The 23,878-nt window shown below is 41.8% G+C and overlaps 1 protein-coding gene across 5 annotated transcripts in view; it reads right to left on the reverse strand.

Moving 5' to 3' along the window:
• Positions 1–1,703: 1,703 nt before the first annotated feature.
• grin1b (glutamate receptor, ionotropic, N-methyl D-aspartate 1b) overlaps positions 1,704–23,878 on the reverse strand; it is a 44,487-nt gene continuing 22,312 nt past the window's right edge. For 3 of the 5 annotated variants that reach the window (XM_045225808.1, XM_045225809.1, XM_041900560.2), the window contains 11 exons: positions 21,290–21,428; positions 20,956–21,083; positions 20,162–20,326; positions 19,908–20,026; positions 19,135–19,247; positions 18,735–18,883; positions 13,308–13,465; positions 12,919–13,080; positions 12,536–12,645; positions 12,049–12,194; positions 1,704–1,836 (listed from right to left, as the gene is read on the reverse strand). In XM_045225808.1, coding sequence (XP_045081743.1) covers positions 1,771–1,836; positions 12,049–12,194; positions 12,536–12,645; positions 12,919–13,080; positions 13,308–13,465; positions 18,735–18,883; positions 19,135–19,247; positions 19,908–20,026; positions 20,162–20,326; positions 20,956–21,083; positions 21,290–21,428 — 1,455 coding nt within the window. In that variant the 3' untranslated portion in view covers positions 1,704–1,770. Of the gene's footprint in view, positions 1,837–4,976; positions 5,915–12,048; positions 12,195–12,535; positions 12,646–12,918; positions 13,081–13,307; positions 13,466–18,734; positions 18,884–19,134; positions 19,248–19,907; positions 20,027–20,161; positions 20,327–20,955; positions 21,084–21,289; positions 21,429–23,878 lie in introns of those variants that run through there. The other 2 variants (XM_045225810.1, XM_045225811.1) reach the window with 2 other exon arrangements.

Raw genomic sequence — 23,878 nt, forward strand, 5'->3', positions numbered from 1 at the left:
GAGGAAAAACTGGTTCAGTCTGCTTTCCACTAGACACTGGGAGATTAATTCACCTTTCAGCAGGACAATAGCCCAAAACACAAGGCCAAATCTACACTGGAGTTGCTTACCAAGAAGACAGTGCCACTGGAGTTGCTTACCAAGAAGAATGTTCATGAGTGGCCGAGTTACAGTTTTGACTTAAATCTACTTGAATGTATATGGCAAGACCTGAAAATGGTTGTTCTAGCAATGATCAACAACCAATTTTACAGAGCTTGAAGAATTTTGAAAAGAGTAATGGGCAAATGTTGCACAATCCAGGTGTGAAATGCTCTTAGAGACTTACCCAGAAAGACACACAGCTGTAATTGCTGCCAAAGGTGCATCTACAAAGTATTGACTCAGGGGTGTGAATACTTATGTAAATGAGATATTTCTGTATTTCATTTTCAATACATTTGCAAACATTTCTAAAAACATGTTTTCACTTTGTCATTATTGGGTATTGTGTGTAGACGGGTGAGAAAAATATATATTGAATCCATTTTTAATCCCTTTTGAATTCAGGGGTATGAATACTTTCTGAAGGCTATATGTAGGCTATATAGAGAGACTTGATGTTGACTGATTAATTGATTTGCATTAATGACCTTGTAACACTGTCAAAATAACAAATGTAGAGAGCATTTTTCTTGAATGAACAACAACGTAGCCTACAGCACTAGTGGTTACCAGTCTATTTCTGTTAGAGGCATCTCCTTTACCGATGTCATGCCAAAGACATTTGGCTCAGCAACATTGTAGTATTTTTGAATGCTGAGAATAGTCTGCCACCCAGTCAATGCTGTGCTACCAGTGAGAGAATGAAGTAAATTAACACATCAAAGGGGCTAAGAAAGACATCTATAGCTAAAGGAAGGGATTGCAGCTGATATGAGTGCTACAATGGACAAAGTGTGCTTAACTCGGATTTACACTTAGATATTTACATAGCTGTATGCTGCTAATTTATAAATCGACAACTTGTCCATTGTTATTGCCCCACACTACACCGTGTTAGCTAAAGCTAACAAAAACCTGTCGATAAATGGAACACAGGAAAACCTTATGAAAATACAGTGTCAAATACATCTAACTACAGTAGCCTACATGTCTAAGGTCTGTCTAAATAAATGGAGGTAGTAAGACATTGACATCACAAAATACTCTTAAACATGATCTATTAAATCTATCGCTTATTGAAATCAGAAACACAGTGCATGACAATGTGTTGCGAATGACATGATCAGAAAAGTAATATATTTCTTGTTGTTTCACACGAACAGTACACAACTACATGACTCTAGCATGCAGGTTATAAAAATAAACCTAAAGCTATCATTGTGCTGGGTCAGGCCTCTGTGTGGGAAAAAACAGGTGATTTGGCTCCATTGTGAATTGGCACAGCTTGTCAGTGGGATGTCAGCTATCCAGTTCCTGCCTGTCGTGTTTGGTGGGGATCCGTTAGAATGAGCAGAACACACATTCTATGTGGGTAGATAGAGAACAGGATGGGCAATGGCTCAGGTGGCGTAGCAGCAATGGACCAGCTTCTGGCTCCAAACCAGGATCCTCCCTCTCATTTCAGTCCTCTCGGTCTCTCTCTCTGTCTCTCTCTCTGTCTCTCTCTCTGTCTCTCTCTCTGTCTCTCTCTCTCTCTGTCTCTCTCTCTCTCTGTCTCTCTCTCTGTCTCTCTCTCTGTCTCTCTCTCTCTGTCTCTCTCTCTCTGTCTCTCTCCCTCTCTCTCTCTCACACCACCGTGCTGACAGAGGGGTCTGACAAGTTGAGTTGGCCTGTGATGTCCGTGGGATAAGGCTGCAGAGAGTATGGAAGAACACAAAATAGAAACAATTATTTCATCTGTACTCACATCATATATATTCACGGTGCATACAACACAACAAATGTTATGTAACATGATTATGTCATACTTTTCATCAAGCCCCCTCCCCCCGCAAGGCAGTGTTTGCCTGTGATTCGGAATGGTTGTTTGGACAGATCAAGCTTAGCACCACAGGGACCCTCTGAACTGTGCATGCTGATCAATAAACAAAGCAAGGTCACAGATGTGAGACTAAGCTGCAGTGTTGTTGCCAAGTAACTGGATTTTTTTCCTGCTGTATGGTATTGATTTATACAGAGACGTGTTGTCCCAGCCCATTTAAACATATTTTGTTACAAAGGGTCTATAAAATTGCCTACCCTCGGTTACCATGGAAACTGACATGATAATATCCGGGCACGGATGTTTTTGTCCTGCTGAGTAATGGTTCACTTCACCACGGATTACCAATTACCATTGAATAAAAGTGATTCGAATGCAGTGGATGACAGTCATTAAGCTGTTTATCATTCAAAACTACCACCACCTTAAAAAAAAAAAAAAAAAGTGTGTCAAATATTCTTGTTGTGACCAAGAAATCCATAAAGGAAATGTAAAAAGTTGTCTTGATATTCCACGAAAGTGAGATTGTACCAAGGGTGCAACGTTGTGGAACGTTCAGATAGAGATGTGCTATGTAGAACAAACATGCCTTTCTGACATGTAGCATAAGGAATCACGTCAGTTCTATTCATGGCATTTCAATCTGCAACGTTCAACCACATTTGACTACTGAACATGTGTGACCTCACTGTTTCCAGTGCTGTTACAATTTAAGGTATAGCTTCACATTCCGAATCATAGCTCACAGCACCTCCTGCCAACAGACAGGTGAACAGCATGACAACAGTCTACTGCTCCACAACAACCAAGGAGGTGGAAAGAAGCAGTGTGGCATGTGGTGTGGACACCGATACTCAAAATCCATTGAAATCCATTTATAAATAAACACTGATATAAAATAATAGGATGGTTACGACAAAAATAAATGGGTAAATTCCAATTAAAGTGTATGAACTTTTTTGGGGGGGGTAGTTTAGGCTACGTATTTTTATCGCTATATAATAATACAAAATGTATATTAAAATAAAACTTGATTGATTGTCTACAGAGACAGGTCTCTGGAAGATTGTCAAACTGCTATGGGCGGCACCACCTGGAGGCAAAAAGTAAAACTAAATAAACAGTTTTTTGAAATGACTAAAATCTTCAGCTGACAATACCAATGCTCAACAGACTGGAATACCTTCCAGTCCTCTGTCTAGACTTTGTAGCCTGGTGCTCCTGTCTGTTTGTGCTTCAGCCAAGTAAGTCCTCTCTGAGTTCATCCATTGTCACACCAAACATGTATGGCATCACAAATAGTTAGCTACAGCACACCAGGCTATTATAAAACTACATTCAGTATGAATAGTAACCATATACAGTGGGGGAAAAAAGTATTTAGTCAGCCACCAATTGTGCAAGTTCTCCCACTTAAAAAGATGAGCGAGGCCCGTCATTTTCATCATAGGTACACGTCAACTATGACAGACAAATTGAGAATTTGTTTTCCAGAAAATCACATTGTAGGATTTTTTATGAATTTATTTGCAAATTATGGTGGAAAATAAGTATTTGGTCACCTACAAACAAGCAAGATTTCTGTCTCTCACAGACCTGTAACTTCTTCTTTAAGAGGCTCCTCTGTCCTCCACTCGTTACCTGTATTAATGGCACCTGTTTGAACTTGTTATCAGTATAAAAGACACCTGTCCACAACCTCAAACAGTCACACTATGGCCAAGACCAAAGAGCTGTCAAAGGACACCAGAAACAAAATTGTAGACCTGCACCAGGCTGGGAAGACTGAATCTGCTATAGGTAAGCAGCTTGGTTTGAAGAAATCAACTGTGGGAGCAATTATTAGGAAATGGAAGACATACAAGACCACTGATAATCTCCCTCGATCTGGGGCTCCACGCAAGATCTCACCCCGTGGGGTCAAAATGATCACAAGAACGGTGAGCAAAAATCCCAGAACCACACGGGGGGACCTAGTGAATGACCTGCAGAGAGCTGGGACCAAAGTAACAAAGCCTACCATCAGTAACACACTACGCCGCCAGGGACTCAAATCCTGCAGTGCCAGACGTGTCCCCCTGCTTAAGCCAGTACATGTCCAGGCCCGTCTGAAGTTTGCTAGAGTGCATTTGGATGATCCAGAAGAGGATTGGGAGAATGTCATATGGTCAGATGAAACCAAAATAGAACTTTTTGGTCAAAACTCAACTCGTCGTGTTTGGAGGACAAAGAATGCTGAGTTGCATCCAAAGAACACCATACCTACTGTGAAGCATGGGGGTGGAAACATCATGCTTTGGGGCTGTTTTTCTGCAAAGGGACCAGGACGACTGATCCGTGTAAAGGAAAGAATGAATGGGGCCATGTATAGTGAGATTTTAAGTGAAAACCTCCTTCCATCAGCAAGGGCATTGAAGATGAAACGTGGCTGGGTCTTTCAGCATGACAATGATCCCAAACACACCGCCCGGGCAACGAAAGAGTGGCTTCGTAAGAAGCATTTCAAGGTCCTGGAGTGGCCTAGCCAGTCTCCAGATCTCAACCCCATAGAAAATCTTTGGAGGGAGTTGAAAGTCCGTGTTGCCCAGCGACAGCCCCAAAACATCACTGCTCTAGAGGAGATCTGCATGGAGGAATGGGCCAAAATACCAGCAACAGTGTGTGGAAACCTTGTGAAGACTTACAGAAAACTTTTGACCTGTGTCATTGCCAACAAAGGGTATATAACAAAGTATTGAGAAACTTTTGTTATTGACCAAATACTTATTTTCCACCATAATTTGCAAATAAATTCATTAAAAATCCTACAATGTGATTTTCTGGATTTTATTTTCTTATTTTGTCTGTCAAAGTTGACGTGTACCTATGATGAAAATTACAGGCCTCTCTCATCTTTTTAAGTGGGAGAACTTGCACAATTGGTGGCTGACTAAATACTTTTTTCCCCCACTGTATACAGTATCCATGTATCCGTATACAGTTCCAGGACTCCTGGAACGAACATGTTGAGCTCTGGATAATCTAGTGTAGAAATGATTGTCATTAAATTACCAAGTGTTCAACATAAACAATTCAGTTTGAGATTTATCATCAGGACAATACGCAATCCACAATGACATAAATGGCATGCATATATTATATTATAATTATAGCTCCTTTTATTCCCAGCAACATTTGTTGATTGAAACACTGCACGTAAATATTGTTTGGTCAAACATACTCGACAGGAGATCCCTAAAAATGGAAAGTCTGTGGGAAGAAAAGAGAATGTAAAGTCTGTTATTTCTTTGCATTTAGGTTTTTCTTGGCCATTCTTTTTTTTATTGACAGGAACATGACTTGACAACAACCACACAAAATGTGACACACAAAAAGGAAGGTGCAGAACAGCCCAAGCAGTGAAAGGAGAGAGAAACACACATACACAACTAAAAAGGAGAGCACAAACCAAAATGGTGTCCAGGTTAGCCACAGGAGAAAGACCAGCATAATGCATAAAGGGCTAGCTCTTGTTGCCCCCTTGCATAATAGTCATTAAAAACAAAAATAAATTGTTTTATCAAAGAAAACGAAAGCCTTTAGCTTTAGACTGCCTACTCCTGCTCATATCGGTTTCCTTCTTTGGTTTTTGGACAAATGTCTGGATGGTTTATCGATGACTGACTGACAGACGCGTGGCCATGACTGTAACGCCACGTGTGAGGGTGACTGACGAGAGCCTGGAATGAAACGTTTTGCGAGAAGAGATGACAGAGGAGAGAGAAAAGAGAATGAGGTAAAGGAAGAGAGGAAGAGAGAGAATCACAGGGGAGGGTGTCATTTCCTTCATCTCCTTACCGTGTCTTTGGAGGACCTACGTCTCTTGATGTTGGAGGCCAGGTTGGTACTGATGGACCTAAAAGGGGCTTTCTGTTTGGAGTCGGGCTCTGCTCTATCACTTTTCCTATCCTAAAATAAATATATATGTAGAAACATTATTGGTGTTCCCTGATGGAGTGTGTTTGGTCTCAGTGACCCCCCCACACAGACACACACACACATTACTACACACCACTTTCTCCCTGAGCTCTCACTGTGTCAAATCCTCACAGTTTCACTTTTGCAGAGTAGTTACACTAGTCTCTATATCAATTACCAGCTTTAACATGGTCCCATATCTCATGTCCACTTTCTGTCTACACCCATGCCATGTGGACATACAGTGGGGAAAAAAAGTATTTAGTCAGCCACCAATTGTGCAAGTTCTCCCACTTAAAAAGATGAGAGAGGCCTGTAATTTTCATCATAGGTACACGTCAACTATGATAGACAAAATGAGAAAAAATAATCCAGAAATTCACATTGTAGGATTTTTAATGAATTTATTTGCAAATTATGGTGGAAAATAAGTATTTGGTCAATAACAAAAGTTTCTCAATACTTTGTTATATACCCTTTGTTGGCAATGACACAGGTCAAACGTTTTCTGTAAGTCTTCACAAGGTTTTCACACACTGTTGCTGGTATTTTGGCCCATTCCTCCATGCAGATCTCCTCTAGAGCAGTGATGTTTTGAGGCTGTCGCTGGGCAACACGGACTTTCAACTCCCTCCAAAGATTTTCTATGGGGTTGAGATCTGGAGACTGGCTAGGCCACTCCAGGACCTTGAAATGCTTCTTACGAAGCCACTCCTTCGTTGCCCGGGCGGTGTGTTTGGGATCATTGTCATGCTGAAAGACCCAGCCACGTTTCATCTTCAATGCCCTTGCTGATGGAAGGAGGTTTTCACTCAAAATCTCACGATACATGGCCCCATTCATTCTTTCCTTTACACGGATCAGTCGTCCTGGTCCCTTTGCAGAAAAACAGCCCCAAAGCATGATGTTTCCACCCCCATGCTTCACAGTAGGTATGGTGTTCTTTGGATGCAACTCAGCATTCTTTGTCCTCCAAACACGACGAGTTGAGTTTTGACCAAAAAGTTCTATTTTGGTTTCATCTGACCATATGACATTCTCCCAATCCTTTTCTGGATCATCCAAATGCACTCTAGCAAACTTCAGACGGGCCTGGACATGTACTGGCTTAAGCAGGGGGACACGTCTGGCACTGCAGGATTTGAGTCCCTGGCGGCGTAGTGTGTTACTGATGGTAGGCTTTGTTACTTTGGTCCCAGCTCTCTGCAGGTCATTCACTAGGTCCCCCCGTGTGGTTCTGGGATTTTTGCTCACCGTTCTTGTGATCATTTTGACCCCACGGGGTGAGATCTTGCGTGGAGCCCCAGATCGAGGGAGATTATCAGTGGTCTTGTATGTCTTCCATTTCCTAATAATTGCTCCCACAGTTGATTTCTTCAAACCCAACTGCTTACCTATTGCAGATTCAGTCTTCCCAGCCTGGTGCAGGTCTACAATTTTGTTTCTGGTGACCTATGACAGCTCTTTGGTCTTGGCCATAGTGGAGTTTGGAGTGTGACTGTTTGAGGTTGTGGACAGGTGTCTTTTATACTGATAACAAGTTCAAACAGGTGCCATTAATACAGGTAACGAGTGGAGGACAGAGGAGCCTCTTAAAGAAGAAGTTACAGGTCTGTGAGAGCCAGAAATCTTGCTTGTTTGTAGGTGACCAAATACTTATTTTCCACCATAATTTGCAAATAAATTCATAAAAAATCCTACAATGTGATTTTCTGGATTTTTTTTTCTCTATTTGTCTTTCATAGTTGACGTGTACCTATGATGAAAATTACAGGCCTCTCTCATCTTTTTAAGTGGGAGAATATGCACAATTGGTGGCTGACTAAATACTTTTTTTCCCCACTGTATAAAGTATCCTATAATTGGATGCTGCTAAAGAGCCAGGATACTATTAAGAGCTGTGTATATTTCTCCTGGCTACTTTCTGAGTCACTCATGCGGAAGAGGACTGCCTCAGATGGCATGGTACAGTAAAATAAGAACCATCCATGGTTATTTTACTTCAAGACGAAAAGCGAAAGGAGCAAAGAAAATGAGCTAAAACGAATGCAATAAAGACAACAATAAGGCAAAGCAACACTAAAAGTAGGAGGGTGGGGGGGGATACAATGATCAGTAAGATCATGGAAAAAAGATGGACCAACCAATCAATAAACCATGTGAAACTCAACAAGGTCCCTTTTGCATTATACCAACACTAGTATAATGGTGTTTCTCCCACGGCAAAGAGGGCGGTGAAGACTAAGAGGAGCAGGGGAAGTCCCATTTTGGGAAGGGGGTGTGACTTCAACCAGAAAACATGCGGTGCAGGAAAACCAAAAGGGATACAGTATGTAGAATGAGTGATATGATGTCGAACCTATAGGCCAGCACTGTCCCACATGAACTTATGTCATCTTGGTGGCTATAATCCCCTAATAGTCCTTGACTCCTCAAAAAGCATGGAGCAGGTTTATTTGACCTGTGGTATCACTTTAAATTCCACATAACAGATAAGGGGTCTGATTATAAATAGCAAAATACTGTATATTGCTTTGTGATTTGTTTTAGATGTCTAAATCATTTGGAACACGCTTTTCACTTTTTACCCTTTGAAACACAGTATATCATCAATGAGAGTTCCAAAGGAAGACATTGTGCATATTCAAGAGATGATTAAATCCAGGATATCAACAACAACAGTGAAATCATTGCAGAATCCCCCTTTACAATCTCCACAATTGTGTTCATCACCTTTTCATTGCAACCTTCTCAGACCGTTCACCACTGAATGAGGTCGCTCAACAACACCGCCTTGATCAGAGGGCTGTCTGGAATCGTTTGAAATGCTAATTCAGCCAGAGGACAGACGGCTAGTCATGCTAATTTAAAATATGGGGAGAAATATAGTTGGTCGAGCAGCATTACAGTACATAGTGGTGCACCTGACATTAGTGTACCATTGTTTCACATACAGTGCACACAGCTTGATCTTTGGCTAGCTTCAATGGCATGTTTTCCAGTGGTGCTTGTTGTCTGTCTGCCATTATTGTTGTTTAAATATGCACATGTACACCCTTCATACATATGCATAAACACGGCCTGGAGTATAAATCACACATAAATCAATAATACATCATCCAGTCAAAAGCAGGGCATCCATCTTTTAATATAATGAGAATTTGTACGGTATTCATTTGGCCTTACAACAATACAGTGTCCCAGTGGATATATCCCAGCGCAAATATTAGCCAGCCTTGCTCGTGGTTTTTCACCTTCCATAGAGAGCAATACCGAATGCAACGTCTAAAGGAGATTTATTTAGACTTGTTTACCTCACGGCTCAGTAGTTGGAAAGAACAAGACAATATGTCAAAGCTTCAAAGAACAGTAAGTGCTCTCTCGGTTGAACTGAACAAGGAAATGCTTTTACTGTACTATTGTAATTAGGAGCCCTATAGTAATGGCCCTATGGCTGGTAGTGGGTGGTGTGTGTGGTAGTGCCCATCCCAATGTTATGGCCTCTGGCACAAGCAGTCGGAGACTAAAATGTTATAAATTGATTTGCATTTAATGAGGGAAATAAGTATTTGACCCCTCTGCAAAACATGACTTAGTACTTGGTGGCAAAACCCTTGTTGGCAATCACAGAGGTCAGACGTTTCTTGTAGTTGGCCACCAGGTTTGCACACATCTCAGGAGGGATTTTGTCCCACTCCTCTTTGCAGATCTTCTCCAAGTCATTAAGGTTTCAAGGCTGACGTTTGGCAACTCCAACCTTCAGCTCCCTCCACAGATTTTCTATGGGATTAAGGTCTGGAGACTGTTTAGGCCACTCCAGGACCTTAATGTCCTTCTTCTTGAGCCACGCCTTTGTTGCCTTAGCCGTGTGTTTTGGTTCATTGTCATGCTGGAATACCCATCCACGACCCATTTTCAATGCCCTGGCTGAGGGAAGGAGGTTCTCACCCAAGATTTGATGGTACATGGCCCCGTCCATCGTCCCTTTGATGCGGTGAAGTTGTCCTGTACCCTTAGCAGAAAAACACCCCTAAAGTATAATGTTTCCACCTCCATGTTTGACGGTGGGGATGGTGTTCTTGGGGTCATAGGCAGCATTCCTCCTCCTCCAAACACGGCGAGTTTGAGTTGATGCCAAAGAGCTCCATTTTGGTCTCATCTGACCACAACAGTTTCACCCAGTTCTCCTCTGAATCATTCAGATGTTCATTGGCAAACTTCAGACGGGCATGTATATGTGCTTTCTTGAGCTTGCGGGCGCTGCAGGATTTCAGTCCTTCATGGCGTAGTGTGTTACCAATTGTTTTCTTGGTGACTATGGTCCCAGCTGCCTTGAGATCATTGACAAGATCCTCCCGTGTAGTTCTGGGCTGATTCCGTTCTCATGATCATTGCAACTCCACAAAGTGAGATCTTGCATGGAGCCCCAGGCCGAGGGAGTTTGACAGTTATTTTGTGTTTATTCCATTTGTGAATTCGCACCAACTGTTGTCACCTTCTCACCAAGCTGCTTGGCAATGGTCTTGTAGCCCATTCCAGCCTTGTGTAGGTCTACAATCTTGTCCCTGACATCCTTGGAGAGCTCTTTGGTCTTGGCCATGGTGGAGAGTTTGGAATCTGATTGATTGATTGCTTCTGTGGACAGGTGTCTTTTATACAGGTAACAAACTGAGATTAGGAGCACTCCCAACCCTCCCGTTGTCCTAGGGTCAAAATGACCCGCCACTGTGTTGAACCAACTTTATTTAATTTTTATATTTTTGGGATCATTTGTGAGAAGGAGGCAGTGAGACTTTAAAGAAAGTATCACTGCCTCCTTCTCACAAATGATCCAAAAAATATAAAAATTAAATAAAGTTGGTTCAACACAGTGGCGGGTCATTTTGACCCTAGGACAATGGGAGGGTTAAGAGTGTGTTCCTAATCTCAGCTCGTTACCTCTATAAAAGACACCTGGGAGCCAGAAATCTTTCTGATTGAGAGGGGGTCAAATACTTACTTCCCTCATTAAAATGCAAATCAATTTATAACATTTTTGACATGCGTTTTTCTGTATTTTTTGTTGTTGTTATTCTGTCTCTCACTGTTCAAATAAACCTACCATTAAAATTATAGACTGATCATTTCTTTGTCAGTGGGCAAACGTACAAAATCAGCAGGGGATCAAATACTTTTTTCCCTCACTGTATATGGTGTGTCAACCAAAGCTAGCCTGCTTAGCCTTTCAAGACACAAAAGGCCAAAGCCCTGTTACTTTCCGACCCCCCCTTTACAAACAGTACAAGGACATGATGTGCGTAAAAAGAGATCATTGGCTAGGAGACGCTTGGCTGCCACCCGTTGTGTTATTCAGCAGCCCTTTAGTGAGAGAGCCAGGCCCAGTGTGCATCTGGCTGACTGTACAGAAACATCAAAGCGTCCTGGTGCCCCACTGCACTCACCCGGTGCACTCCCCCAGTGCTCTCCCTCACTGCACTCCCCCACTCTGCCCTTCACAGAGAGAGAGGGGTGGGGGATGGGGGAAGGGGGTCATCGTCCCCTCCAGGCAGGAGACCGGCCGTGTTCTCGTGCGCTCAGACACACAGCAGCAGAAGACGAGGATAATGAAATCAGTCCTTTCACAGGCACAGGGGAGTGTACTATACGTATGCATGTGGAGCTGCAAATACCCTCCCAGCTGTTTGTTACATTCATGTTTTAGGAGGGATTTGTAGTGCAAAAAAACATGGATCTCTCATTATAAGTCATTTCCAAATTTAGAGAAGTAGCATGCAGCTCACCCACACACTTTTTCTAATCCTGTCCACATTAAATCACTCTCCAATGGCGGTTACCTGTGACAATCTCAAAATAAATATAATATGGAAAAAGGGTTGAATAATTATTGAATGACTTGCGAAGGCAAATCATTTAATTAGATTTCAACAACAAACTATAAGTCTATCCCCAGTAAAGTTTTATTTTGTATTTTTTTTACAACCGCTGACCGGATTTACTAAGATCACCACGGGCCGCATTAGATCCAGATGTGGCGTGCGAGTCGCGAGTTTGAGAACCTGCTCTACAGGATGTTGTCTGATGTGCTGCCCTGTTGGGGCCTGTGTGTGAAGACGGGCGGATCATACCTGTAGGTTCTTCCTCCACACGTTGACCGCAGCGAAGGCCAGCTGCATCTGCTTCCTGCGGGCATCTTTGTGGCGCTTGTACGCAATCTCAATAAAGATGAGGAAGATTCCAGCAACGATACCCCCAGCAACCAACATGAACACACCTGTTAGGAGGCAATTTGGACATGAAAACCTGTTATTATACTGCCTGCGGTGCACAGGTCATACTATTAACCCACGTCCCCAGTAACCCCTGCATCCTCTGTGGAGGTCCATTTTGAACACAATGAACCTAATGTAAAGAACCTAATGACAATAATCTGTCAATCTGTCAAACTCCTGCAGATAAAGGAATATCTACATACCAATTTGAACACCTACACACCTGCTATATACTAACATTCTGGCTCAAACAAGGGGGGCTACTTCCTTATACACCAGTTTACTCTTTGCATTTCCTCTAATTTCTGTATCAATATGGACTAAATTGGAGAACCGTATGTACCTGCCATGTTCTCAAAGGTGAGAGTGGCTGGGGCATTACTCCTAGAGTCACACTCCTGGTATCTCACCCAGGTTTTATCTAGTTCCTCCATGAAGCCATTCTCATGAGAGCTGTTATGGGAGAAGAGCCAGATCATACTTTAAGTTAGGTCTCAAACAGTAAATACTGATACAATACATAGAGTATACTATGGGGTGGTTTCCTAGACACACATTAGGCTTAGTCCTGGACTAAAAAGCTACAGTATTTCAATGGAGACTCTCCATTGACCATGCTTTTTAGTCTAGGACCAGGCTTAATCTGTGTCCAGGAAACCAGCCCTATTATAATATTGTATGGTAGCATGTGGCTTCAATAGTAGCTTGTTGCTGGCCAATATTCACCTAAGAATGGACAGGGAAACGTTTTGCTTCCAAGGGCTGTCCTTCCGCATGCCTATGCCGAAGCCGGAACGGAAGAACAGCTCTCCCGTTGTCACCAAGTCACACTTCTGTGACGCCTCAAACTCCAGGACGGCAGAGTCCCAGATGAACGCGTGCAGTTTGCTGAGGGAGGGAGGGACACGGACAACAGGGAAGAGGAGGAACGGGAACGAATGAGTGAATGAAAATGCACACTAGATAACCACACCATGTCATTATTGCCTTCCTCGCACTATTGCTCACCCGGGATAGCATAAATACTGTACATTCAGCATTACGGCCTCCCCCATCTGAATTGACCCCCCCTCCCCCTTCCCCCTTCCCCCGGAGCTGCCACAGCTGTTGCTCACTTGTCGCGCACAGCTTGGATGGCCTCAGCGGCACTTTCGTAGTTGTGCTTCTCCATGTGGCGGTACATGGTGCTCAACTCCACTTGGCGCCGGAAGTAGATGTCCACCGAGCTCTGCTTCACTGTGGCGTAGATGAACTTATCTGATGGGTTTCGCAGCTGAGACACAGAGACACAAACAGAGGCACAGCAGTCAGTCAGTCATCCTCCATGACTGTCCTTTACATAAGCTTCATAAAACATCTGCACTCAATGAATGTTGTTGTTGCTTATTTCCCCCAGAATGTCATCAGCATTTCTTTTCGTTTTAAATTGAACTCAATCTTTTATTGATCCTAGGTGCATGGGTTGCATGTATTTTTAATATGTGTTTTTTATATGTGTGTATTTGTAATCATTGATGACGCTTGTGGTGATTAAACAATTTTCCAAGTTGGGATCAATAAAGTACTACTATACTCTACTCTACACTCCCTATACTGCCGACTTTCAATAATAGCTTTAAAACCAAAGGTCTATTGGGTCCTCTCTAAGAGTTCCTATTACCAAGAAGACTAAAATGAAGGAGAAGACAGAGACAAAGACGATTCAGCGAAAGACCACCATCTTGTTAGCATTAGTCGTAACTCCAATGGGAATGCTAACCATTCATTTTTAATAAGCCGTGTGGTGCATTCTGGGTCAAGGAGGCCTTAATATACCAGGAGGTACACATGGGTTCGCACTGCTTTACTAAAATTGCATTGGCCAATACAGTACTGTAATATGGTAATATACAGTATGCCATTTACGTAGCATAAGCTTTTATACAAAGTGACAACAGTGAGTCCACACATTCTCATATGTGACCCCAGTGGGAATCGAACCCACAACTCTAACGTTGCTAGTGCCACACTCTTACGAACTGAGCCACGTACGGAAGAACTACTACAATACCGTAAAACTTCAATTAAACGCCGAGTGTCAAATAGCAGCCTGTCCCCTTTTAATAGCCGGGCAATGTCACATATTTCAGCAAATAAACCTGTTTCAAATAAACACCGGTCTAAATGAATTGTTTACAAGGTTAACATGAATTACCATGACTTGTTTACAAGGTTTAATGTTTGATTTGTTACAGTAAATAATTCAGTAATGACTCAAAAGAATTATGACAATCATCCGATTTTATCACCAGTAAGAAACTGCTAGCCATTGGCTGGTAACAGCTGACAATTACTAGCTAACTGACAAGCACAAAAACAGTCAACAACTTCGGGAGTGCAGACCCCAATAAATCGTCCGATCACCCTCTAATGGCGAAAGTAAAAACTCCCAAAGATTAACAGTCAAAGAGAATAATTATTATGTCAAGGAAGTTTTTTTATTTGCGATAGAGGCATACTAAGACAAAATAAACGTGATACAGTGTGTAAACTACACATTACTGCAGGAAATGAAGAAATGTATTAAAATGCTGGAAGTGAATGCTGGAATCAACAATTCAATATTCAAATGAGCAAAACCTGTGCGCATTAAGGAAATAGACACCTGGCTCAAATAGAAGCCTGTCTCTAATAACCACCTGTTGTGTCCAGTGATTTAAGCAAATAAACGCCTGGGCTATTAATTTGAAGTTTTATGGTACATCAGTACAATCAGGAACGTGCACAGATAGGGCTCTACCTGTGCAGAGCACATGCCCCTTTTCCCTTCCAGTCTCTAAAGTGCCCTTTTCTTTTGGTTAAAACGTTTGTATTTTTGAAAGGTCTGTGCTCGGCCCTGAGTACAATACAATACATAAATCGGTGCGCCTGAAATCAGATTTCAAAAACGGATAAAAATACACCTTATGGAACAGCGGGGACTGTGAAGAGTCACACATGATAACATAGGCACTATACACACACATGGATTTTGTGTTGTAGAGTAGTGGCCTTAGGGCACACACTTAATGTGTTTAGAATTTTAATTTAATTTTTTTAGTCATTTAGCAGACGCTCTTATCCAGAGCGACTACAGGAGCAATTAGGATTAAGTGCCTTGCTCAAGGGCACATCGACAGATTTTTCACCTAGTTGGCTCGGGGATTAGAACCAGCAACCTTTCGGTTACTGGCACAACGCTCTTAACCACTAAGCTATCTGCCGCCCCCTGTTGTGATTTTTCTTTAAATTGTATATAACTGCCTTAATGTTGCTGGACCCCAGGAAGGCAGCAGCTAATTGGGATCTACAGTGCCTTCGGAAAGTATTCAGACCCCTTGACATTTTTCACATTTTGTTACGTTACAGCCTTATTCTAAAATTGATTAAATTAAATTAAATCCTCAGCAATCTACACACAATACTCCATAATCACAAAGCGAAAACAGTTTTTAGAAATTATTGCAAATGTATAAAAAATTAAAAGCAGAAATACCTTATTCAGACCCTTTGCTATGAGACTCGAAATTGAGCTCAGGTGCATCCTGTTTCCATTGATCATCATAAATTGATCATCATAAATTGGAGTCCACCTGTGGTAAATTCAATTGATTGGACATGGTTTGGAAAGGCACACACGTGTCTATATAAGGTCCCACAGTTGACAGTGCATGTCAGAGCAAAAACCAAGGCATGAGGTCGAAGGAATTGTCCATAGAGCTTCGAGACAGGATTGTGTCGGGGCACAGTACTGGGGAAGGATAGCCAAAAATGTCTACAGCATTGAAGGTCCCCAAGAACACAGTGGCCTCAATCATTCTTAAATGGAGAAGTTTGGAACCACCAAGACTCTTCTTAGAGCTGGCCGCCCGGCCAAACTGAGTAATCAGGGGAGAAGGGCCTTGGTCAGGGAGGTGACCAAGAACCCGATGGTCAGTCTGACAGCTCTAGAGTTCCTCTGTGGAGATGGGAGAATCTTCTAGAAGGACAACCATCTCTGCAGCACTACACCAATCAGGTCTTTATGGTAGAGTGGCCAGACGGAAGCCACTCCTCAGTAAAAGGCACATGACAGCCCGCTTGGAGTTTGCCAAAAGGCACCTAAAGGACTCTCAGACCATGAGAAACAAGATTATCTGGTCAGATGAAACCAAGATTGAACTCTTTGGCCTGAATGCCAAGCGTCACGTCTGAAGGAAACCTGGCACCATCCCTACGGTGAAGCGTGGTGGCAGCATCATGCTATGGGGATGTTTTTCAGCGGCAGGGACTGGGAGACTAGTCAGAATCGAGGCAAAGATGAACGGAGCAAAGTACAGAGATCCTTGATGAAAACCTGCTCCAGAGCGCTCAGGACCTCAGACTGGGGCTAAGGTTCACCTACCAACAGGACAACGACCCTAAGCACACAGCCAAGACAATGCAGGAGTGGCTTCGGGACAAGTCTCAATGTCCTTGAGTGGCCCAGCCAGAGCCCGGACTTGAACCCGATCGAACAACCCGATCAAACATCCAACCTGACAGAGCTTGAGAGGATCTGCAGAGAATGGGAGAAACTCCCCAAATACAGGTGTGCCAAGCTTGTAGCGTCATACCCAAGAAGACTCGAGGCTGTAATCGCTGCCAATGGTGCTTCAACAGAGTACTGAGTAAAGGGTCTTAATACTTATGTAAATGTGATATTTCCGTTTTTTTATTTTTTTATAAATAATAATATGCCATTTAGCAGATGCTTTTATCAAAAGAGACTTACAGTCATGTGTGCATACATTTTAACGTATGGGTGGTCCCGGGGATCGAACCCACTACCCTGGTGTTACAAGCGCCGTGCTCTACCAATTGAGCTTTCTAAACTCCTGTTATTGCTTTGTCATTATGGGGTATTGGGTGTAGATTGATGAGGGGGGAAAAAACTATTTTAATCAATTTTAGAATAAGGTTGTAACCTAACAAAATGTGGAAAATGTCAAGGGGTCTGAATACTTTCCGAAGGCACTGTATATATTTGTGAACAGCCATCCACAACAACCACAATCCGTAAGGCGCAAATAGCGAAATGAGAGAGCAGCAGTTCACATCAATGCGCTATGTACAGTTGAAGTCGGAAGTTTACATACACCTTAGCCAAATAAATTTAATCCTAGTAAAAATTCCCTGTCTTAGGTCAGTTAGGATCACCACTTTATTTTAAGAATGTGAAATGTCAGAATAATAGTAGAGAGAGTGATTTATTTCAGCATTTCTTTCTTTCATCACATTCCCAGTGGGTCAGAAGTTTACATACACTCAATTAGTATTTGGTAGCATTGCCTTTAAATTGTTTTAACTTGGGTCAAACGTTTCGGGTAGCCTTCCACAAGCTTCCCACAATAAGTTGGGTGAATTTTGGCCCATTCCTCCTGACAGAGTAGGTGTAACTGAGTCTGATTTGTAGGCCTCCTTGCTCGCACACGCTTTTTCAGTTCTGCCCACAAATGTTCCATCGTTTTTTTTTGCTTTGTCATTATGGGGTATTGTGTGTAGATTGATGAGGGGGGAAAACTGTTTTAATAAGGCTGTAACCTAACAAAATGTAGAAAAAGTCAAGGGGTCTGAATACTTTCCGAATACACTGCATAATAAATACAAATACTTCACCTATTTTGTGTTCGGAGACATCTTTGCATTCACATTGCTATGTTTAGAAAGGAACCAAGATCTTTTCCCAACATTTACTCAATGCACTCTGGGTTTTTACAAAGTGCAGAACAAGCCATTCCATCTGAACGTGTTATCGGACAGCTAGATATACCTACTTACATTTTGGAAGCTTATAGATTGCATTTAGTTAATAGATGGGACATAATAATTGTATTCAGAAGATATTAACATTTACATATTATTGGTAACAGAATAAATAGCAGAATTAACAGATTAAATAATGGTGTAATTGAAAATTGTACACCCAATGTAGGCTACTGCTCCTTTAGGAGTTAGAATATTTTATACCCTATGTTGTAATTCTCACCAAATATGTTGTTGTCTTCACACACAATTCAAACCCCACAATCAAATAAACAGCTTATAGGCTCTCTTAGCCTATAGATCACATATTGCAAACAAATAATCTTGAAGTAAAAACTCCACACATATTTAGGAATTTCTGTGCATCCATGACAACCCCTAATCAATATCCAAAAACAGCACACGTTTTTTCCACAAACCTACACATCATCTTCTCTCTTTTGTGGCACCAATGTGAAGGGTTATGGTAGGGGAAATAGTGTTGCAGTAGTCTAGTGTGTGGTGCGGGAATAATGATAAGCGAACCTGGGGAGCTTTGTGTTCACCTTGCCCTAAAAAAGGCAACCGCGCTGCGGAATTCAAGTGAACCGAACTCAGACTACCTCTCGAGATGGTCTCAGTTCGGTTCACTTCGGGGACTCTTTTGAGGGATCTATGGTCACATTGCACAAAAAATTAACAAGTTCAAAAAAATTGACTGAAAGGGACCAAGTATGAAAACACTTAGTGTGTGTGCTCACCCTGGGGTCATTGATGCCAGTGATGCGCTCCTCAGGCCGGTCCAACACTAGGAAGGCTGCCAGATTGGCAGTGTAGGATGCCACAATGATCATGGCAAATCCAGCCCACACCATACCTAAGATCCTTGCTGAAAAGCTCCGGGGTGCTCCTACAAACACAATCACAAACACAAACATAGTCACTCAGTTAACAGCAGCCAATTTCAATGTCCACTTGAATAGGTAGTCTACAAATATCCTATTGAATTACTATATACTGTATGTTTCTATTAATAAATTACAATATTCTATACAGTATGTAATTCTATAAGGTAGTCTGAAAACCTATTCCCTATATACAGTAGTCCACTTGGGGTACCATTTCGGACACATACGTAGACTTAGGCCAGTGGATATTTACCTTCTCCTATCCCGGAGTTCAAAAGGACTCCCCATGAGAACCACATGGCGGAGGATAAGGTGAGGGCATCCTCTTCTTCTTCTTCGCTATTCACTTTAAACCTTCCAAATGGGCTGCGGTGCACACAAGACACATGTGAGCTCAGCTCTCTTTCAAGCCACCAAACCTCCAACCTATCCCACTGGATACAAACTGGTTGAATCAAGGTTGTTTCCATGTAATTTCAGCAAAACAATTCAGTGGAAAACTGATTGGATTTGCAAAAAGTCATCAACATAAAGGAATTTCAGGAATTTGTGTATTTATTTTACCCAACTTTTAACCTAAATCCAATGACATGGTTCAAATATTTGTTGATTTCACTTTGAATTGACATTAGTTGACAACTCAATCATATGTAAATCAAAACTAAACGTTGAACTGACGTCTGTCCCCAGTGGGATGTCAGTGCAGTTCTTTATTTCATGTGCCTGTGTTGTGTTTAGTTTCACTTGCCACAGACATGAACAATTACAAATGCATGGGGAACCTGTGGCATAGGAAAAGTATGGGGAATTTCCTGATCCTATGTGGCTCAAATGGTTAAGTATGGCACATGCAACACTAGGATCACGTGTTCGATTCCCACTGGGGCCACCCATATGAAAATGTATGCATGCATGACCGTAAGTCACATTTGATCAAAGTAGCTGCTAAAAGGCCTATATTACTATTATTGTTAATAATGTGATCGAAAGGGGGTATTACTGTACACAGACATGTCGTTGTTTTACCTGAACCGGTCTAACAGGTAGAGCATCACCGCCACCACATGGACCGATAGACCCACCAGCAGCCACAGGGTGCTCTGAAAGGGCTGCATGAACGAATCCAGAGTACTGCGTGGTATTTCCTACAATCAAACAACAGCCAGTGACTCATCCCATTCACTCGACTGTGAGTAGTACTATACTGGGTCATAGTTGTAGGAAGAAAACAATAGCTTCAATGGGTGCCTGTCTGAGCAGCAGGAGTAAGAGCAGCATACCTTTTTCACGAGGATGGTAAGCCCCTGGTACTTAAAGGGTTTTGAGAACTCGATGTACTGGGCGCGTTCGTTGTTGATCGTGAGCGGAGCCACAATCATGTCTGCCAGGCCACCCAGGAGTTCTCCCATCATGCCGTTCCACTCCTTCTTGTTGCTGTTGTTCACCTGATATAGAAAGAGAGAGGGGCATCCACTGTACTCAACATACTTAGTCGACATTTCCACACCTGATTGATGCTTGGATCAGCCAAAAACTGTTTGATCACAAATGCGATCCTACAATTACATAAGATGTTGGACTAAATTGCACTTTAGCATAATGCACATAACCTGTACATGAACCCTTTATATTATTGCATTTTGCACAAATGTTGCCTACTGGCATATTTTTTAAATATCCATTGATTATCTGTTGTTGTTATTGTTTTTCAATTGGTGATTTTGTCTGTATATTGTGTAGGCTGCGAAAGGACAACGTTTTTCTAATCAAACAGAATGGATTGGTCTGTCATTTGTGGGTCCCAAGAAAGTCATAAAATATGAAGTGTGGTGAAGGTGGAAAATAACACCCAAGAATACACATTGATTGGCATTTCAGATGTGGTAGTCCATACTATACCACACATGTAGCCAGTACTGCACTGCATCTTGTGCACTGCAACACTATTGTATAGTGTTGCATGTATTGTATTTCTCTGTGATAATAAAGATTACCTTGAACCTTGAGGATGGTGTTCCATAGCACAAGGGGGTTCGGTTCTAAAGCTGCAGAACCATATGATCATCCTACTTACCCGCTCCTGTGTACCAAACTTCCCATCAGCCACCAGATGAACCTCATAGGTGAAGTTCATGGTATCCGCTAGTTTAATCAAGAGGTCAATGCAAAAGCCGTAGCAGCATTGGGGTACTATAGGCTGTCCTATAATGGACAAACACAAAATCAGCCGAAAACACTGATATTGAGAGAAAATCAACATATTGGCACATATAGTACAGTTTACAGCCATTACAGACTGACACTATACTGAACTACTACTTGTGTTTATATAATAATAATAATAATAATAATAATAGTAGTAATAGTAGTAGTAGTAGTAGTAGTATATCCTGTGGCTGTCTTATTACCTGGGATGGTTCCATTGGGGCCAGTGCATATAACTTTCTGGACATCTTTGAGTCCATTTACAGTTTTTTCTTTTTGGCAAGTTCCATCACTTGTTGTGGGTTGTACATAGACAAATGGCTCCTGATGAATGGTTACTATCTGTGAACAATAGAGAAGGACAAGCATGGCGCCAGCACATTTTGGCACACAGACATTCAACACAAGGAACAAGTGCTTGGGTGTATTCATTGGTGCACACTGTAGAAAAACATTTAGCCACAGAAAACATTTTCAACAGAAACAATTGGACAAATTCAGGTAAGTCCCTCCCCGTTTCTACCCATTTGTTTCCATTTGGTTCCTAGTGAATACACCCCTGGTTATGCAGGACCAGGGCGGTAGCTGCAAATGAGGACACAAAGGTCCAGACCAATTTTTTTAGGAACTCAGTCGGGGTCTCAACTTACTGTTGAGAGTTAGAATAGTAGAATACACAAGGTGCAATTTCGAAACTTGGTTTTTCTCTCTCACCCACTGACAGTCACTCAATGAGCCCATGTCATAAAATGTTTTAGATTGGCAAATTAGTCTAGCCAGCTATCTAAACCTCTAGTAATCATGGCCGCACTATCGACCAGGCACGCAGGGCATGTACCCAGGGGCCCTGACCTCCGGGGGGCCTCCATTGATTTTGTTAGTCACTGTCACTTAGATATCAAATTAACATGGCATAACGCAATAGATAATTTCATTCTTGTTTTCAAGCGAGTACAAAGTTCTACTCTAGGCTACAGTGAAAATGTCAGTTGAATAATGTCAGAAAAGCCCTGTGATTTGAATTTTTCATTGGATTTGGATCAGTTCATCAGAAAGGTCTAGAACGGCACAGTAGCAGGTCAGTCTGGCTGTACTTTTACTTCTGATACTGAATACGCTGTCTGTTGCAGATCATCATTCTCCCAAGTCGTCCTATAATAATTTGTCCACATATGCTCCCGGCAGGCCCAGTTATTCAGAAAAGCTTAACACACACTCTGCCTCCTCTCCAATCCGAGCGGCTATTCTTTGCGCACCTAGAAGCTAACGCTTCAATATAGCTTAAATATTTATCATTTAACTTTTAAAATGTATTACCTTTTATATGTGGCAGAAACACAACCAGTCACAATGTTTTCATCTGATTAGGCTACTTCAAAAGTCTCCTGTAGGCCTGAACACGTTCATCACAAATATAATTCCAGCATCCTCAAAATGGCTTGACATTAACCAGGCTTCCATCCAATCTTTTATGCGAGTAAAGTAGCCTATATGTCGGATAAAAAAATGTCACGACATCATGAGAAAGCATGCAGTTTATTAGGCTACAGATTAAATAAGTTATTATGAACTTCACAGGGTGGTGAAAGTGCACAGTGATGAGGTTGATGCTCCTTTCAATAAATATCAAGGGTCTTATTCTGGTGAAATGATGATCAATGCTTGGCTGCCATTTGACAAATAAAAATGATATTTTATCCATAATAATCTCATCATGTAGTAGGCTATACCTGCGCTGTATCTGCAAGCTGTTGGTTAGAGCACACATACCAATACAAGTGTGGGCACAATCGCTATATCTATACGTAGGCCTGGAGTTGAAAATGCAAATATATTTTATTTTCATATTATACAGTGGACAAGCCTATAGGCCTATGCATGCAATGCCCTGATTAATTTAGTGAGGTGGACATTTATTGTTTTAGGAAAGTAGCCTAAAAACAAATTTAAAAAATAGGCTATAACGTTTTGCATATGCTACACATCGTAACCCAAGGAATAGTGTTTTTGTAATTTGTTATAATCTGTTTTTAAGTACACGTAAATGTGGCTCATTTGGCCAATATCCCTCGTTGGCTGCGCCAGGTCAGATCTGAATGCATATGGATGTCTGGTAAATTTCTCAAATGTCCGGTAAATTAAAATCTTTACTGCCACATTTTCTGAAATGTGCATATTGTTTTTATGCAGATGTTAGAATATTTGCATGAAAATCTGTCATTAATTTGATGGAAACCTAGCTATAGACCCCCTAAAGACTGTGGCAAGCGCGCTAGTCCAGTGTCACTTTGATTATGCCTGCACATCATGGTTTACCAGCAGCCCCATACATATAAAGGATAAGCTACAGACCACTCATCTGGAGGCTGAGCATTTTTTTGTCTGTATCTCTGTAATGTGTCTGTATCTATGTAATTGTATATGTATTTATGTAAAAAATATGTCAATTCTATGAGGGGGAGGGTGTTCAATTTATTTGACAGTACAATGGGAGGGTCATGTGAAAATATTTGTAACGTTGGGGAGGGGGGTGCATTTTTTTATGACACCTTGAGTTGGACCAGCCCCCCCCCACCCCAGTACATTTTGATCTGACCCTAATTAAATACTTTTTATGCTAACAGATTCCTCTGTATGTATAAAAAATGTATTCACGGTGCTGAGTTAATGTGAGTTAATGTGTAGCAGCAAATTGTATAGCTAATAGGCTATGAGTTTATAGATCGACTGAGGTGAATGAAGCCACAGCTACAACGTGATAATGGCTGGGTTAATTTTTGCTTGCTTTTGCT

The sequence above is a fragment of the Coregonus clupeaformis genome, chromosome 16 (genome assembly GCF_020615455.1).
Source record: "Coregonus clupeaformis isolate EN_2021a chromosome 16, ASM2061545v1, whole genome shotgun sequence".
In the NCBI taxonomy this organism is placed as follows: domain Eukaryota; kingdom Metazoa; phylum Chordata; class Actinopteri; order Salmoniformes; family Salmonidae; genus Coregonus; species Coregonus clupeaformis.